Source organism: Rhinoderma darwinii, chromosome 10 (assembly GCF_050947455.1).
Source record: "Rhinoderma darwinii isolate aRhiDar2 chromosome 10, aRhiDar2.hap1, whole genome shotgun sequence".
Taxonomy (NCBI): domain Eukaryota; kingdom Metazoa; phylum Chordata; class Amphibia; order Anura; family Rhinodermatidae; genus Rhinoderma; species Rhinoderma darwinii.
In genome coordinates this window covers 46966926-46985494 of record NC_134696.1, presented here as the reverse complement: position 1 = coordinate 46985494, position 18569 = coordinate 46966926, and the positions used below count along the sequence as shown (strand labels likewise).

The 18569-nt window shown below is 46.3% G+C and overlaps 1 protein-coding gene across 1 annotated transcript; it reads left to right on the top strand.

Annotated features, from left to right (window-relative positions):
- The first annotated feature begins 7020 nt into the window (after positions 1 to 7020).
- LOC142662031 (ferritin, lower subunit) lies at positions 7021 to 14731 on the top strand. The gene is made up of 4 exons (XM_075839853.1): positions 7021 to 7159; positions 9913 to 10059; positions 12207 to 12332; positions 14447 to 14731. The coding sequence occupies exons 1-4, from the start codon at positions 7058 to 7060 to the stop codon at positions 14591 to 14593; spliced, it is 522 nt and encodes a 173-aa protein (XP_075695968.1). The 5' UTR covers positions 7021 to 7057; the 3' UTR covers positions 14594 to 14731.
- The last annotated feature ends 3838 nt before the right edge of the window (positions 14732 to 18569 follow it).

Here is an 18569-nt window from a genome sequence, read left to right as displayed (position 1 = left end):
GGTCTGTATATTTAGGGGGTCTGGTCTGGGGTCTATATATTTAGGGGGTCTGGTCTGGGGTCTGTATTAGTTTATGCGGTCTGGTCCGAGGTCTGTATTTAGGGTGCTTGTTCTGGGGCATGTATTTGTTTAGGGTGCTTGTTCTGGGATCTGTATTTGCTTAGGGGGGGGGGTCTGGTCTGGGGATGGCAATAGTTTAGAAGGTCTGGGGTCTGTATGCATTCTAATTTATTAGTCTGAGTAAAAGGAGTTGTCCAGGCACATCGATAGGTCATCAGTATGAAAAACCGGTACGTGCCCAGACAACCCCTTTAATGTATCGTCCTGGGCCTTGGTGTCTGAATTTTTGTGTTTCTATAGAGGCTGGAAATGGCTGCAGAAGCGAGGAGCAAAGATGTCTCAGGAGAAGTCACCATACCGGTCTGTGTCAGATGGAGAAGAAAAGGGAACGACTCCCATCCGAGAAGACGTCACTTGTGAGTCACTGGATCTATAGAGGATCTGTCCCTTCTCCTGACATGTCTGTTGTAGAAAAACCTTGTATTCCACATAAAGTCTTTGTGTACCCAGCACTAATAGACAAATGCGTGTTACCATTCCCATTGTCAGGAGGATGTGTCCCTACAGTGTTATACTGTCAGCGATGGTTGGAGACGGTCAGTATGTGGCGATACAGCCCTTTCACAAGAGGAATCGTAACAACCATTTGTCAATACTTGCAGAAAAAGGTGGTGTTCACAATAGACACGGCAGAGCGGCGTTGGGGAAGGGGGGGGGGCAAGTTTGTGGAACAGCCCAGGACCTATGGTCTACTTAATCCACCACTGACCCCATCAGTCATGTAGCCTTCTCTGTTGACTACATTGAGTTCCATGTAAGCACATGGCTCCATAAATTGTCCTATAAACCCACTATCCACACGCTTTTCTGCTAAATGTCTTTCTGGTTAACTATGCACTACTCCTGGCTTTTATCTTTTAGATGTCATTAATCTGCGCCTGCAGAATTTCTTATCTCTATTTGGCAGGGTATTGCTGTATGTGTGAGCGATCAGCATATTTTGGCTACAAATTCATGAGTGTACAGGTCACTGTGGTCACAGATCTTATATACCAGTAGTAAATGGTTTTATAGAGGACTTGATAGCTCCATGTTAACTCAGACAAAATGGCTCCGGGGAAATACAACAAAAAATACATCAGTAGATAACCATACAATGTCACAACTCAGTAACCCAAAAAATATACTTTCATGTATACCAAATGTGTGTATTACCCAGGCTGGAGGGCTGAGTGGCTGCCACTACACAGAACGTTTTAATGCCTATAGCCAGCTATATCTGTAGGACAGACCATAAGGGTATGTGCACACGATAGCTGCCTTTTACGTCTGACGGCCGTAAATTTGAGCTGTTCTTCATTGAATTCAATGAAAAATGGCTCAAATTCCGTCAAAAGAAGTGTCCTGCACTTCTTTGACGAGGCTGTCAAACGACGACGCGTAAATGACAGGTCGTCGGCACAGTACGTCGGCAAACCCATTCAAATGAATGGGCAGATGTTTGCCGACGTATTGGAGCCGTATTTTCAGGCGTAAATCGAGGCATTACGTCCGTAATGGACGGAACGTATTTCGGCCGCAAGTCACGGACCGAACACACTGCAGGGAGCCGGGCTCCTAGCATCATAGTTATGTACGACGCTAGGAGTCCCTGCCTCTCCGTGGAACTCCTGTCCCGTACTGAAAACATGATTACAGTACGGGACAGTTGTCCTGCAGCGAGGCAGGGACTCCTAGCGTCGTACATAACTATGATGCTAGAAGCCCGGCTCCCTGCAGTGTGTTCGGTCCGGTACTTGCAGCCGAAATATGTTCCATCCATTACGGACGTAATGTGCTCGTGTGAATCCAGCCTAACTTTCAACAGGGACAGGTTTTGGTGTTATTTATGGACAGTATATCTACCGCTACAGACTGGTAAAATAGGAATGACAAACAGCTCATACTGCTGCCTGTTATACTAAAAAATGACAAAAGTCGGAAGTGTCTGATATGTCATTCAGCAGTGTCAAAAATGGTGCCACTATTTAACATATTGATAAACAAAGAAATAGGGTGGGCACGACAATATATGTAAAAAGGTGCTTGGACTGCTGACTCAAATGTGTAAGGCCCCATGCACATGAACGTGCTTTTGTGGCCGCTATTCCCCCGAAAATCCACGGGAGAATTGCGGCACCATTCATTCCTATGGGGCCATGTACACGACCGTGGAGCCCGGACCACAGAAAGAACGGGCATGCCTTATTACGGCCGTGTTCTGCGGTCCAGGCTCATTGAAAATAATGGCCGTGCACATGGCTACGGTCGTGTGCATGAGGCCTAAGAATTACACAAAAAGAAGAGGAAAGACAAATGCTACTAGAGTCGCACATCCAAAACAATTTACTTTATTACAATATACATGAAAAAGTACAAACAATGAGCACAGCAGTATTCAAAAGGGAAAAAGAAAAATCTAAAAACAATTAAAAACGAAGAAAATAAGCCTAAATAAATGCCAAAGGGACCCCCAATATTTCCCTATTAGAATTTAAACAGGAAAAATGTCACTTAAAAGAAAGGACACCCGGAAAAATCTGCATTTAATGACTGAAAATGCAATGTCAAATATAGAATGCAAAGACAATGCAAATATATGATGAAGTAGTGTGCAAGATAGGAAAAGATGCGATTACCACACCATGCTGGTGGAATTACAGACCAGGTCCCGTGTGGGCAACAGTGGGACTGAGACTGACTGTTTGACGTATACACTGAATGGCCACTTTATTAGACACCGGTTTTTTCACGATTGCAGCTTCCCTGTGTGGAAATTAGACAAGTAACCCCGGAGAGCAGCATCAAATCAAGTGAGCAAGGTTTCCATTGATCAGTTTCAGTGTCAATCCACATTAGAATTAGAAAATTAAGCGATCTGAGTGACTTTGAGCGAGGCATGGTCATCGGTGCTAGATATAGACGGTGCCAGTATTTCAAAACTGCCAACCTTGTGGAGTTTTCTTGTTCAATGGTGTCGAGAGTAAACCGACAATGGTGTGATAGTGGAAAGATATCCAGCGAGAGGGGATCCTGTGGACGTCAAAAACTCGTAGACAAAAGGGGTCAGAGTGGGATGTCAAGAATCATTCTGACAGGTGGTGCACAATCAAGCGAATTGCAGCTGAATACATCACTGGTGCCCCACCTAACGTGTCTGAACGCACAACTTGTCGTTCCATAGCACAGATGGGGTATAACACCTGTCTAGGGAAAGAGAAAGGCAAGACTCTAGTGGGGAAAGGAGCGCAAAAATTGGATCACTGAGCCATGGAAAAACATTGCCTGGTCAGACGAATCCAGATTTCTGAAGCACCGTGCTGCTGGGAGGGTCAGAATTTGGCACAAGCATCATGAATTGATGAACCCTTCAGATCAGGTGTAAACACTTCAGGCTGGTAGAGGTGAAGTAATGATGGGAAGAATGTGTTCTTGGCACACCCTGGGAGCGGAAACAAACGGAGACCAACTGCAAAGGAAGCATTACCATTGAAATCAAGGGTAATACAAACGGAAGCTATAGTTTCCATTCGGCTTGCCGTTCATTGGTTCCTCTGACGGAAAGGTCTAATGGAACCGATGAGTGGAAGTCCAACACTGATGTGAACACAGCCTGAGGGCGGATTTACACGAACGTGTAATGCGTCTGTACAACGCGCGTGCTTTTTACGCGCGTCGCACGGATCTATGCTAGTCTATGGGGCAGTGCAGACTGTCAGTGATTTTTGCGCAGCGTGAGTGCGCTGCGTAAAACACACGACGGGTCCTATATTTCTGCGTTTTTCACGCATCACGCACCCATTGAAGTCAATGGGTGCGTGAAAAACATGCATGCCACACGGAGGCACCTCCGTGGGACGCGCGTGATTCGCGCAACAGCAGTAAAACTATGATGACCACGTGCTTTTCTGTTTACAAACATCCAAACAGAGTGTCATAATGATGGCGGCTGCGCGAAAATGACGCAGCCGCGCATCATATGGTGATGCCACACGGAGCTGTTAAGTGCCTTTTGCGCGCGCAAAACGCACACGCTCGTGTAAATCTGCCCTAAGGCTTACCTAAGCATTGTGGCTGGTGAAGTTCATCCCTTTACGGCAGCTGGCAATGGCAAAAGGGCACTTTCGAGGCAACTGCGAGAAGCTATCCAATATTCCTGCAGAACAATTCCAACAACTAGTGGAATCTATGCCACAATGAATTGCTGCGGTTCTGAAGGCAAGAGGAGGTCCAATGCGCTACTAGAAGGATGTCTCTAATACAGTGGCCATTCAGTGTTTATGGCACAACTCCAGCAAATCGTTTTGACCTGCAGACCCACTTTTATGTTAAAGGGTGCCTCCAGTTATGCAGCTGACGGCATCTCCTGACAGCCAGAAATTTAAAAAGAGATGGCAAGAGATGTGGACGGGAGAACAGGCAGTTTGAATGTTGGCAACCATATGATGCCAGGAGCCTCTCCTGTAAAGCTCATTGCAATGTCAGAGTTGATTGGCAACTGGATCGCTGTGCCAACCACATCTCCTGCTGCCACTTTTAGGGCTTGTACACACACAACGGAATTGCTGCAGAAAATTTCTGCAACAATTAAGTTGAAAAGCGCAGACGTTCCGCTGCGGCAAAAACACACCATTTCTTGTGGTTTTTACGGCAGAAAATGGTGCATATTTTGCTGCGCTTTTTACAATGTTAGGAGATGGTGACATCTCCTCTGAAAACGCAGCAATTCTGGCCACTTTCCACAGCAGGAATTGACATGCTGCGGTCCGAAAAATACGCACTGCAAGTCAATTTCTGCTCTGAATTTTTACGCAGCATGTGGATGAGATTTGTTAAAAATGCGGCAATTCTGCAGCATGTGGACAAGCCCTTAAACCTCTGGTCAACTCCATGACCAGCGGACTCGAGGTCTGCAGGTGGAGCAGCAATCACACTGAAGGGAGGGCCAGTGTTACAACTACACGTGCATCCCAGAGTTGTGCCTGTTTGTTGCACAACTGTTTGGTGAATGCGGCTCTGTCCGCTCAGTGGATTATTTATCATTTGTTTTTCATATTGCACTATGGAGCACTTTCCATTTTATTTATTCATTCACCAGGGCCAGCGTCAGCACCCGGCAAACCCGGGTAAGTGCCGGGGCCCACTCGGCCGCCGGGTGCTGACACTGCCATCGCTAAGGCATCACTGTCCATATAGCGGCTCTGCTCCGGGACTCTGTCTCTGGGAAAGCCCCTGACATCGCTGTCCATATATGGACAGCGATGCCAGGACCAGAGCAGTGTCCCAGCCTTGCACCAGCATTCACTGTGCCGTCAGCAGCTCGGCACAGGCAGGCGCGGTGTAGTGACGTCAGTACATGGCGCCTGTCTGCGACGAGTCACTCACTGGACAGTTTAGAGGAGGGGGAGAAGGATCCTCCACACGTCGGTAGGTAAGTAATTATGATGTTACTTTTCTATTAGGTACATATGGGGGCATTATACTAGGTATGGGAGGGGGGGTCATATTGTAGCTGCTGAGGGGGCATTATACTGTATGTGGCAGCTATGGAGGGCATTATACTATATGGGGGCATTATACTGTATGGGACAGCTAAGGGGGGCATTATACTGTATGGGGCAGCTATGGGGCATTATACTGTGTGGTGGATTTATACTGTGGGAGCAGCTATGGGGGGCATTATACTGTGGTGGTCAGCTACTGGGGCATTATACTTTGTGGGGGCAGGTATGGGTAGCATTATACTGTGGTGGTCAGCTATGGGGGGCATTATACTGTGTGGGAGGCAGCTATGGGGTGGTCATTATACTGTGGGGGCACTCATGGGGTCTGTCAGGCAAGGCAGCTGGGCATAGGCGTGCGCAGGGGTCTGGTGGTGTTGAGTAGGGGGGCCTAAGCTGAAATCTTGCACCAAGTGCTAGTAGTGCTTTGCCCGGGACTATGGATCTGGGGTTGACGTCTCCATATATAGACAGTGACGTCAGGAGCTGTGTGGCACTACCTGGGAGGGGGGGCTGTGTGGCACTACCTGGGAGGGGCGATGTGTGGCACTACCTGGGAGGGGGGCTGTGTGGCACTATCTACAGAGGGCACTAAATTTATTGGGGTACAAACTGGGGGCCTAACTTTTATATGGGGGCATAAACAGGGCATAACGTCTATATGGGGGCACAAAGTGACGATTTTTGGCATTTTACTGCCGCCGTGAGTTTCCCCGCAAAGGGGCCCACTAAGTCTGTGTCGCCCAAGGGCCCACATAAACCTGGAGCCGGCCCTTTCATTCACTAAAGTTGACCCTTTGCTCCAAGAAAATGCTATTTATGGCACGTAAATGAAGATGTTCCCCTTTGAGGGTATGTTCACACCTGGCAGATTCAATGCAGAAATGTCTACAACTGAAAATCCATTCTATATATTCTTAAACGGGGCTGTTTCTGCAGCAGGTACATGGATTTCTGCAAGCCCCATTCAGATATATGTGACAGTCGCATACATTTCTGCTGTGTGTGAACATACCCCTAAAGACTAAATATTAGTGTGTGCCCTTCCTCGTGTTATGTGCAGACACTCCTTGTTTTAGTTCAAGACCATAATAATTTTTTACATAATCTCGGCTGCAGGCATGCATGCAACATTAGGAATCTAATGCGACAAAGACAACGCCTTCAAAATGTTATAGAAGAAAATAAAATGTAAAATCTACAAAACCCCCAAAAACAAGTTGTGAAATGTAATTGTAGGTTTGCACTAAACATTATTAAGGGGGCACCATCATTGGAGAGCGTGCCCGGAGAGGACATGTGCTAGGCCTTGGCTGTGTTTACTATCTGAGACCGGCTGCTGAGGATGGGAGGGGAGGGCTGGGAATTAGGAGGGACCTCTTACCCCTGCAGCCTCTATATAAGGGGTGGGGCAGGTTGATGCCTTTCATTCATCTTCCTGCATTGTACAGATAATCATGGAGTCCCAGATTAGGCAGAACTTCCATCAGGACTGTGAGGCAGGCCTCAACCGCACTGTGAACCTGAAATACCACAGCTCGTACATCTACCTGTCTATGGTGAGCCCCCCGCCTGCTCGTGACTAACACACGTCCATGTTGTATCTGAATAAAGCTCCATGTAAATGTTATGTCCTGTCTAGTGGTTTTCTTTTACTAAACCCTTCTCCACTTTTCTGTTGTGTCTTGTACTTTTCCATCTTCTATGTCTTTTTTAGTTGTGTAAATTCTCATGGATGATCTGTTGTGAGGCGACAAAGATGATACGGTCTGATCTGTTTCCGCGTTTTATATAGAAATATTTGCTTACCAGAAAAAAAAAATGACTGGGTTTGTTTTATCTACTATAATGTCTCGTCCATGCAGCACACGCATGAGACGCCTCCTCGTAAGTGAGATTTATGGCGCACATGGCAATGTTTATCATGTCATACGTTTTGTTGTTGTGGGGGGGGGGGGGATGCGTTGTGCAATGTGGGATACCACTTGCTATCACACACAAACTCACTGTGTAAGGGTACGTTCACACGCAGTGAGCAAAAACGTCAAATACTGAGCTGTTTTCAGGCGAAAACTGCTCCTGGTTTTTTTAACAACTCGCGTTTTTCGCGGTGATTTTTACAGCCGTTTTTGGAGCTGTTCTTCAATGGAGTCAATGAAAAAACGCCTCCAAGAAGTGTCCTGCGCTTCTTTCGATGAGCCGTCATTTTACACGCCGTATTTCGACAGCGACGCGTAAAATAAAGGCTCGTGGGAACAGAACATCGTAATTCCCATTGAAAACAATGGGTGGAAGTTTGTACCGTGTTTCCCCGATAGTAAGACACCCCCGATTGTAAGACGTATCGGGGGTTTCAGGGGGGTCGGCTAATATAAGCCGTACCCCGAAAGTAAGACATATGTCTTACTTTCGGGGAAACACGGGGGTATTGCCGCCTCCTGCCCACTTCCACTCCCACTTCCACTGCTAGTTCGCGCAGGAGGACGGATATATCCGTCCTGTGATGGCGCGGGTACTGAGACTGTACCCACGCGATCAGCGGCAGGAGCACGGCTGTTATACACAGCCTGGCTCCTGCTGCAACTGCCGGAATCGAAGCGCGCGCCGATTCCGGCAGTTTAACCCATTAAATGCCGCTGTCAATAGTGACAGCGGCATTTAATGTGTTTGACAGAGGGGGGAGCTCCCTCTGTCACCCGATCGGCGTCCCCGCAAACAAATCGCGGGTCGCCGTCGGGTTTCCATGACAGCCGGGGGTCTAACAAAGACCCCCAGGTCTGCCTTCAGCATCTGCCTGTTAGGCGATGCCGGAGGCATGACCTAATAGGTTGCCTGTCAGTTTGACACTGACAGGCAATAATGCTTCGGTATACTAAGTATACCAAAGCATTATATATGCGATCGGCACATCGCATAGTGAAGTCCCCTGGTGGGACTAAAAAAAAAAATGTAAAACAGTTAAATAAAGTTTGTGAAAAAAAAAAAAAAAAAAAAATCGATAATTTTTTTCCAATATAAGACATACCCCGAAAGTAAGACATAGTGGGGCTTTTGGGGATAAAAAGAAAGTAAGACACTGTCTTACTTTCGGGGAAACACGGTAGGTGTATTAGGGCTTGTTTTTCTGGCGGAATTCGAGGTGTAAACTGCCTGTGTGAACATAGCCTCACAAGCTTCAGTATTGGATACGTATCCGGGTCGTATATGAGCGGTTGGGGCTGCGTTATGGCAGAAGAGCAGGTAAGAGAATGGCGCAATGATCTTCTTATGCCCTTTCTCACATTCCTACGACCCTGTGTTCTTCAGGGCATATTGGAACGGACCGCGTGTTACGAGGTTGAAGTGCATCTTGTGTGGAGTTGTTTGTGTTCTGCTAGACGGCTCATTTTTAAGGCTGCGTTCACATGTGGTGGTTTTGCTGCATTATAACCACAGCAGCCAAATGTTCAGTTGTAGTGAATGCGACTTCCCAGGCACACAGTGTGGTTTTATTTTATTTGAGGCATGCATTTTTATTACATTTTTTAAACTGTGCCCTTTTGGCGATTTTATAGCATTACGGCTTTATTCAGACGAGCGCATTTCACGTCCATGGGATGTTTTTTTTTTTTTTACGGACACCACGCGGAAATTCAATGGGGGTATTCAGACATGCGTTGGTTTTCACACCGTGTGTCTCTGTTGCGTGAAACTCACTGCAGGTCCGACTTTGGTGTGTTTTGTGCGTGAAAATAACGGACACCGCGTGGACGTCATCCGTGTGCTGTCTGTGATTCACGCACCAGTTGCTAAAGAAATGCAGAGAACATAAATAGAAAAAAATTTGCACCAACGCTGGCTTAAAAAACGATGCCACACGGCACTTATACTGATGGCACACGGAACTGCAACACAGGAAAAACACTGCGTTTTTGTTTTTTTTTTGCGGATTCAAAACGAACACGTTCGTGTGAATTTAACCTTAGGTGGCAGATTTCCCCATTGACTTCGCACAGCGCCATTGTGCTGCAAGGTCATGTGGTACATCGGAACGTCCTCCAAAATCCACTGCATTTCTAAAACTGCAATCGCAGTAAAACCACCATGGATTAGTGTCAGTTTTTGCTGTGCAATAATATGGCCGTGTGCACGAGTGTGGCTATATTAAATGTCACATGCAGAAAGACACCCTTCTGCCCGAGCCGCCTCTCGTCCCACTGTAGCTCTTCTAAGAGTTGTACATAATTACATTTTGAGACTTCTTGTAATGTAAAAACTCTTCAAATAATAACTCCTGGTCGTTTATAACCATTCTGCCTCTGTTGTCCTATAGGCCTCCTATTTTGACCGTGATGATGTAGCCCTTGCTAACTTCTCCAAGTTTTTCCGTGAGCGTTCAGAGGCGGAGAAGGAACACGCTGAGACGCTCATCAAGTATCAGAACCAGCGAGGAGGACGTGTCTACCTCCAGAGCATTGAGGTGCGCAGTCTGTCTTCACGTGCCTTTTCATTGATCTTGGCCTCTAATCTACAATACTGAGGCCGGTCTGTGATGGAAGGGTTTATAATGGGAGTTCTCTTTTAAAAGCTGACTGACGGGGTTTTCACGTGGATCCGTTATCTAGTAAACCACAACGTGGTCCTGGTCTATCTATAAATGACATAATAGGCGTTTAGAAGGAGCGGGCATAGAGACTTCATATACTAAGTTCCCAACTAAAATATAACCAACTGTTTAAAGATTATTTCCACCTAAAGCAAATGTTTTTGCTATTGTAGGAAAGTATTCGTAACCAGATATTTTCCCTCGTTGTGCCCCATTGACAGGGAGCCTTGACAAAAAATAAATTGGAAGGACACTTTTTGGGGCGTTTTTGGAGCCGTTTTTCATTGACTTCAATGAAGAACGGCTCCAATTACGTCCGTAAAAGACGCCGCGAAAACGTAAGTACATGCAAAAACGTCTGAAATTCAGGAGCGGTTTTCGCCTGAAAACTGCTCTGTAATTTCAGACGTATTTTGCGTTGCCGTGTGAACATACCCTAAAAGCCACTTCTCCAAGGCAAATCCATGTGCAGTCTGTGCGGCTCCAGACTATGGAACTGTAAACACTCCTCCGTAATTCGGTGCCACAATGTTTCTGGGGGAGAGTACCTCCGTAATATGGTATGCAATGGAGCGGGCTGCATGCCATATGAAATCAGAGGCATATGGAGATAGATTAGGGCCCAAAAGAATTCTATGGAGCCCAGCAACTTAGAGGCTGTATGAAGCCGTAATATTAAAGTGTCATGAGCCTTATATATTAATGGGAAACTGGTGAAGGCTAGATGAATGCTCACCAAAAATCATATGCTGCCCTATGTAAGGGGAGCATAGTATAGGAACAGGTCCGCTACACCCTTAACCCAGACGGCACAAAAAAAATATTGTGCCGTTTGGCTTATCGCGCCTATTGAAAAAATACAGCAAACTCCTAGCTATGAGTCTCCTGTATTTATAAGGCCGGATTTACACGAGCGTGTGCGTTTTGCACGCGCAAAAAATCGCTGCGTTTTGCGCCCGCAAAAGGTACTTTAATAGCTCCGTGTGTCATCACCATATGATGCACGGCTGCGTGATTTTCGCGCAGCCGCCATCATTATGACACTATTTGTATGTTTGTAAACCCGAAAATCACGTGGTGCTTTTCTGTTTTCATTCATAGTCGTACTGCTCTTGCCCGAATCACGTGCGTCACACGGAAGTGCTTCCGTGTGCTGCGTGTCATTTTCACGCACCCATTGACTTCAGTGGGTACGTGATGCGCGAGAAACGCACAAATATAGGACCTGTCGTGAGGTTTACGCAGCGGACACACGCTGCGTGAAACTCATGGACAGTCTGCACGGCCCCATAGACTAACATAGGTCCGTGCGGCGTGCGTGATTTTCACGGATGTTGCACGGACGTATTACACGCTCGTCTAAATAAGCCCTAAGGGGAGCGTTCACCCCACTCAGCAGTGACTAATGGGCTGCCGTGTATATCTGCAGATATAAGGTTGCCCGTCAGTCACTGGTGACAGTCCACTGTATTCCTTATTAGGCTAGGTTCACACTACCTATTTTCAGACGTAAACAAGGCGTATTATGCCTCGATTTACGCCTGAAAATAGGGCTACAATACGTCGGCAAACATCTGCCCATTCATTTTAATGGGTTTGCTGACGTACTGTGCAGACGACCTGTCATTTACACGTTGTCGTTTGACAGCTGTCAAACGACGACGCGTAAAAATACAGCCTCGTCAAAGAAGTGCAGGACACTTATTTGGACGTTTTTGGAGCCGTTTTCTCATAGACTCAAATGAAAACAGCTCCAAAAATGGACGTAAAAAACGCTGCGAAAAACGCGAGTTGCTCAAAAAACGTCTGAAAATCAGGGGCTGTTTTCCCTTGAAAACAGCTCCGTATTTTCAGACGTTTTTGGTCACAACGTGTGCACATACCCTGTGCCAAACGGCACAACTTCGATCTGCAGCAAATACGGCAATATTTAAATCTAATATGTTGGGACACAGGGCATTATGGGGTAGGAAGATTTAATAACTGGTGGCTGTTAGTGAATATAATTTATCCTCTATTAGAAACCAGAAAAAGATGACTGGACGAATGGTTTAGAAGCGCTACAGACAGTCCTGAAGCTGGAGAAGACCGTGAACCAAGCTCTACTGGATCTTCACCGCGTAGCTGGTGACAAGAATGACCCCCATGTAAGAAAATGTGGCTCTGTCATACGGTCACTAAAACTGTGCATTCTTTATATTGAAGGGGGGACACTATAGGAGTTAGCGAGGCTACAGTTGTATCGGGGGCCTGGTGGCTGAGGGCCACATAGGAGTACACAATGCTATAAATGTTGTACTTGTAGGAGGGTGGGGGGCATACGCTGGAATCCAGGGGCTTCAGGTTGTGCTTCTGTTTTTAGATTGGCAAATGAAATAACACAACTTGAATGCCTGGTTTCCTTGACTGTTACCATAGTAACATCCGTGGCCACGTGAAAGATGCTTAATTGCTTAGTAAAGCTCGGCCAGATTTTCCCTGAACACTTCGTTAATGATTTCCTGCAGACGTGACATTACATATTGCACTTATGTCATCACTTGATATTCAAAAACTTGAGATACTACTTGATGCAATTGTGCAATCGCTATTTTTGCAGGTTTCTTCTTGCCTTTGGATACAATTCTTCACTCTTGCTCTAAAAGACTGAGGCATGACGCAACCGCCAAATAGTGACGCCTGAGGCTGACACTTTCAATGTCTTTATGAAAGAGGATTTGTTTCCAAAGACCTATCGGAAGAGTAAAATTATGGCAACATGGCGCATGCAATTTAATGCAAAATCTATTATACACTACGGCTAAAATAACTTTTCTGACTGTAGCGTCAGAGTATTTGTGACCTGATTTATAAGATGGCATGTTGTGTGCGCTAAACGCCCCTCCATTCTTGTAACGGTTGTCTGTTAGACCCCATACTTCATCTGCAAATGATGGCATGTGAGCCCCCTTGGCGCTCTTTCCTCCTAAAGTGAATGTCCACCCTCGAACATCTTTTTCTCTAAATGGGTCCAAATTTCTTTGCTGATTTCGGAATCTATTTTAATATGGTCAACTTTTTTTCTTTTTCCCCTCTTCACTCGGCAGATAGAATTCGCAAGCGGAAACGCAAGATAAATTGACATGCTGCAGATTTTAAAATCCGTACTGCAGGTCAACTTACATGCAGGAAAACACTGCAGCGTGTACACGAGATTTCCTGGAATCTCATGGTCTATGCTGGTACTGTATTACTCTGCGGTTTTTCCGCACTCAAATATGCACGGTGAAACCGCATGTAATACGCATCATGTGCATCGACCCTTAGGACGGGTTCCCATTGGACTGATACCTGGAACCCGCAGTACATTCCGTCCAAAAACCACACTGAAATGTGGTGCATTTTTTTTTCTACTGAATTTTCACTGCAGAAAGCAGCGGTAAAAACTACTCATACTTGCGTAGGTCGTTGTTATGGCAGCGTGTCCCTCCTGCGCAGTCCGGGCCGGCCTCCCTGGATGACTTGCATCCTGTGTGACCGCTGCAGCGGCATACACATTGGATGTTATGTCATCCAGGCTGGCCTCCTGGGATGACGTGTCATCCCATGTGACCACCACTGCAGCCTGTGATTGGCTGCAGCGGTCACATGGAATGCAACTTCATCCCATGAGGCCAGACTGCAGGGAGGAGGAGGAGGGCATTCTGGGTAAGCATGCAAAAGTCGCAACGCTTGGCTTTCTGTTGTGGGTTTTGCATCCCCTTTGAATTCAATGGGGAAATCCCGCAACGGAAAAAGCAACAAAAACTCAGCATAAATTGACTTGCTGCGGAATAAAATTCCTCATCGCAGGTCAATTTATTAACGTTTATGCCGTGGGGTTTTTCCTAATCTCAACCGCTTTGCTGCTACGGTGAATGCTGCAGAATTGCGCTTCGTGAGAACCTGTTTACGCTTCGTGAGAACCCGGCCTTAGGCTTTCATAGACCATCAGTTGCTATTTTATACCCAGAGCAGACCTTTTACCATGTATCATCAAGGTTTCATATAGAATTCTGGTTTGTTGATCCATCTCACACCTGTTCACACCATAAACATCACTGAAAAGAAATGTCCCCTGTGCACTGTGAGATGTTCCCTGGCAGGTCCTTACTAACAAAACCATCCATGGGTAATGGGTGGTATCTGTGCCCACATGACTGCAAGTCTCCCTTTCCTAGAAGTCTCCGTATGGCTTTCCAGTACACCTTTTACTTTCAAAACTTCTCTCCCTTTTCTGCAGATGACTGATTTCCTGGAGTCTCCATTTTTGTCTGAGAGTACAGAGACTATAAAGAAGCTTGGCGATTACATAACCAGCCTGAAGAAGCTGTGGAGCAGCCACCCTGGCATGGCAGAATACTTATTCAACAAGCACACACTGGGCTAAATAATCTTCTGCAATGACCCATCTCTTGTTGCTTCAGAATCTGTATGTAGGCAGTGAAAAGTACATGGTTTTATCAGGAACAAAAACATTCTTACCCTCTACCAGCATCATATTTTCAATAAAATATTTTGTACCAAATCTGTTCATGCCTTTTTCTTTTGTCGTGGAAGTTGAGTGAACCTCCACTTTTTGGTAGATTATGTCCACAATGTGGAGAACATATTGTGGGCCAAATGCATTTTGTATCCCTTTAGCCCACATTTGAGGTGCTTCCCATGGGCGACAATCAAGAGGAACTATTAAGTTTTTGCTAATATCTGCAATTGGTAGTAATGTGGCCTGATTGGCTACTCATGCCGTGTGCCTTCTCAGAATAGTCAGCAGGTGATGTCATCAACCTAAGGCCTTATTTACACGAACGTGTCCGTTTTGCGCGCGTAAAAAACGTGGCGTTTTGCCTGCGTTGCAGTTCTGTGTGATATCAGTGTATGGTGCTTCTCGGCGTTTTTACGCGTGTATGTCATCCGTATGTCACGTGGTTTTTACGTCAGCAAAATAAACTGAAGGAGGTGTTTTTCTCATTTCTTTAGCAACTGTTGCGTGAATCATGCACAGCACACGGATGTGCGTCCGTGTGCTGTCTGATTTTGACGCACCCATTGACTTCAATGGGTGCGTGATGCGCAGAAAACGCACAAGAATAGGACATGCAGTGAGATTCACGCGGCGGACACACGATGCGTGAAAAACACTGTCTGAATGGCCCAATTGACTTGCATAGGTCCGTGTGACGTGCGTTATTTTCACACGCGTAACACGGACGTGAAATACGCTCGTGTGAATTAGGGCTTACTGATGCATAGTTTAAACTGACTGCATCCTTGACTGTCATTCAGAATTTTTCAATGACTAGATATTTCAGGTCATTAAATCAAGTAATCTGTTATAGGTGATTAAAAGGGTTGGTCTCTAAATATGTGTCATGCTAAAGCTTTAAAAATTAGGATGTCTTCATAAATGAATCGCCCCGCCTGATCTGTAAATTGCGCTTCGGGACAGGGGAACATGTAAGCAATAGAGTCACCGTAATAGACACTTGCTCATCCTCATGTTGCACAAAGACTATGCATGCAGCCCTATAGAGAGCCCATAGAATGGGTGTCCTGCTACTTATGGCACTTCTACATTACCTAAATAATTCTACCATAGTGCCCAAAATCACTGTTGGACTGGGTTTCTGTGGGCACATCAATGATTCTGGGAGTCCCCCGTTTATCTATACAGAACATGTACACATTTACAATAAATTGCAAACTACTCTTTGTTATGATTGCACACACAGGACATATCCTCAATAAGGTCTAATAGGTTATCGGTGAATCATCCCATAAGAAATAGACCCTAGTGGTAAGCGTTTAGCGCCAAATAGTTTATTTTGTTTTCGGGGGCCTATTATTGTGCCGGGGCCTACTGGAGGATCCTGTGGTGGCCAAGTCCAACGCTGGGCAAAATGGTGCTTTAGGCCTCATTTACACGAACGTATTATACGCGCGTGCGACGCGCGTGCTTTGCACGCATGTCGTACGCACCTATATTAGTCAATGGGGCAGTTTAGACGATGCGTGAATTGCGCTCAGCGCGTGTGCGTCGAAAAAAACTCACGACATGTTCTATAATCGTGCGTTTTTCGCGCACTCACGCACCCATTGAAGTCAATGGGTGCGTGAAAACCACGCATGCCGCACGGAAGCACTTCCGTGCGAACTGCGTGATTCGCGCAAGAGCTGTCAAACTCCTGAATGTAAACAGAAAAGCACCACGTGCTTTTCTGTTTACAAACATCCAAACGGAGTGTCAAATTCGAGATGAGCGCACCGAACTTCACCGGGTTCGGCCAAACTCGTTTTGACCGAAACCGGTAAAAAATGTTCGGGTACGCGACGTCAGGAGACAGTCACTGTCCACGGTGCTGAAAGCGTTAAACTGGTTCAGCACCATGGACAGTGACTTCCGCGCCGAAAATCCATGAACCTGTAAAAAAAAAAAGACGTTCTGACTTACCGATAACTCCGGTCCGACCTCCCGGGATGACAGTTCAGTCAAAGTGACAGCTACAGCCAATCACAGGCCAAGCACAGGCTGCAGCCAATCACAGGCTGCAGCGGTCTCATGGACTGCGGCGTCATCCTGGGAGGTGGGGCCGGATGACAAGAGAGGGACGCGTCACCAAGGCAACGGCCGGGAGCCCGGACTGGGGGAAGCAGGAAGTTCTTGGTAAGTATGAAAGTCTTTTTTTATTCACAGGTTGGTGTATATTGTGTTCGGCATTCACTGTCGAGGGTGCTGAAAGAGTTACTGCCGATCAGTTAGCTCTTTCAGCACCTTGGACAGTGACGGGCGTCGACTAGCCTCATCTCTATGATGGCGGCTGCGCGAAAATCACGCAGCCGCGCATCATACACGGATGACACACGGAGCTGCCAAGTGCCTTTTGCGCGCGCAAAACGCAGCGTTTTTTGCGCGCGCAAAACGCACACGCTCGTGTAAATGAGGCCTAACTTTGAGTATATGGAGCTGTGCCATCCATGGTCTTTCACTGCGTTCTTGGGCTCCTCTTTGTTCACTGTCAGATGGTAACACCAAGTCGCAGGAAATAAAGCCTCTGCCCAGATCTCATTCTCACTGATTTACTGCTTCATGAGAGGAAGCGTTAATAAAATATGGTGCAAAGGAAAAGAGAACCCAAAATTTAGTGTCTCAGAAAATTTGAATATTATATAAGCACAATTTCAAAAATAAATTTTTCAAGTCCTGCTGGAAAATGAAATCAGCATCTCCATAAAGCTTGTCAGCAGAGGGAAGCATGAAGTGATCTAGAATTTCCTGATAGACGCTGCGTTGACTCTGGACTTGATATAACACAGTGGACCAACACCAGCAGATGTCATGGCTCCCCAAACCATCACCGACTGTGGAAACTTCACACTGGACTGCAAGCAACTTGGATTGACGTCTCTCCACTCGTCCTCCAGACTCTGGGACTGAGATTTCCAAATGAAATGCAAGATTTACTTTCATCTGAAAACAGAACTTTGGACCACTGAGCATGACCTGCCTAGGTAGAGTCGTGTGTTAACCTTAAACCATACTATCCCCCATCCCCATTTAGTAACGACACATGACACCGAGGTTGGATGTGAAATGGCCACAGCAGCCGTTTATTAATTTCACAGTTTTATAAAAACAATTTAAATCCGAAACATTCGGATAACTAGTTAGGAATCCACCAGAGAATTCCTCCTAATAATTCACATGACCCAACATGGGTCATAACATTAACCCGAGCAGAGGAAGCCCTTGAAGCCCCCTCAGATAGTCCTTTTTAAAGAACACACCGAATTAGCCATCTGCAAACCACCAATTACCTCCAGCCGTAAACCAGCTCGGAAGCACCGTTCACCTCTGCAGATGGCTCCAACCACTAGAAGTCCACTTCAAGGGGATAACACCCGATGAAGCCCTCAAGTGATATACCGACCACTAGAAGTCCACTTCAAGGGGATAACACCCGATGAAGCCCTCAAGTGATATACCGACCACTAGAAGTCCACTTCAAAGGGATAACACCCGATGAAGCCTTCAAGTGATATACCTTCTACCAGAAGACCACTTCAAAGGGATACCACCCGATGAAGTCTTCAACCATGTACCTTTTTTGGGGGACGCATACCCCCGATGCGACCCCCCCACCATTTTGTACTGACTGGCCTCAAGGACTCCCCCCGCCAGCTGCCATGACAACAGAACCTACTCCGGAAAAAAGAAAAACATGTTAAATAAGCACACAAAATAAAAACACAACGCTCATAGCCAGACGTACATAAGACCTAAAGAGTAACAAAACAAGGGTGGGAGGGTGGGAGCTTTGCTTACTGTGTGTTACTCCTCCCGCTGCTTCCGGCTCAATGCCGAGAAA

Coding starts and splice junctions, on each gene's coding strand:
- LOC142662031 (XM_075839853.1), top strand. CDS start 7,058: ATGGAGTCCCAGATTAGGCAGAACTTCCATCAGGACTGTGAGGCAGGC. Junction 7,160..9,912: donor CGTACATCTACCTGTCTATG/GTGAGCCCCCCG, acceptor GTTGTCCTATAG/GCCTCCTATTTTGACCGTGA. Junction 10,060..12,206: donor TCTACCTCCAGAGCATTGAG/GTGCGCAGTCTG, acceptor ATCCTCTATTAG/AAACCAGAAAAAGATGACTG.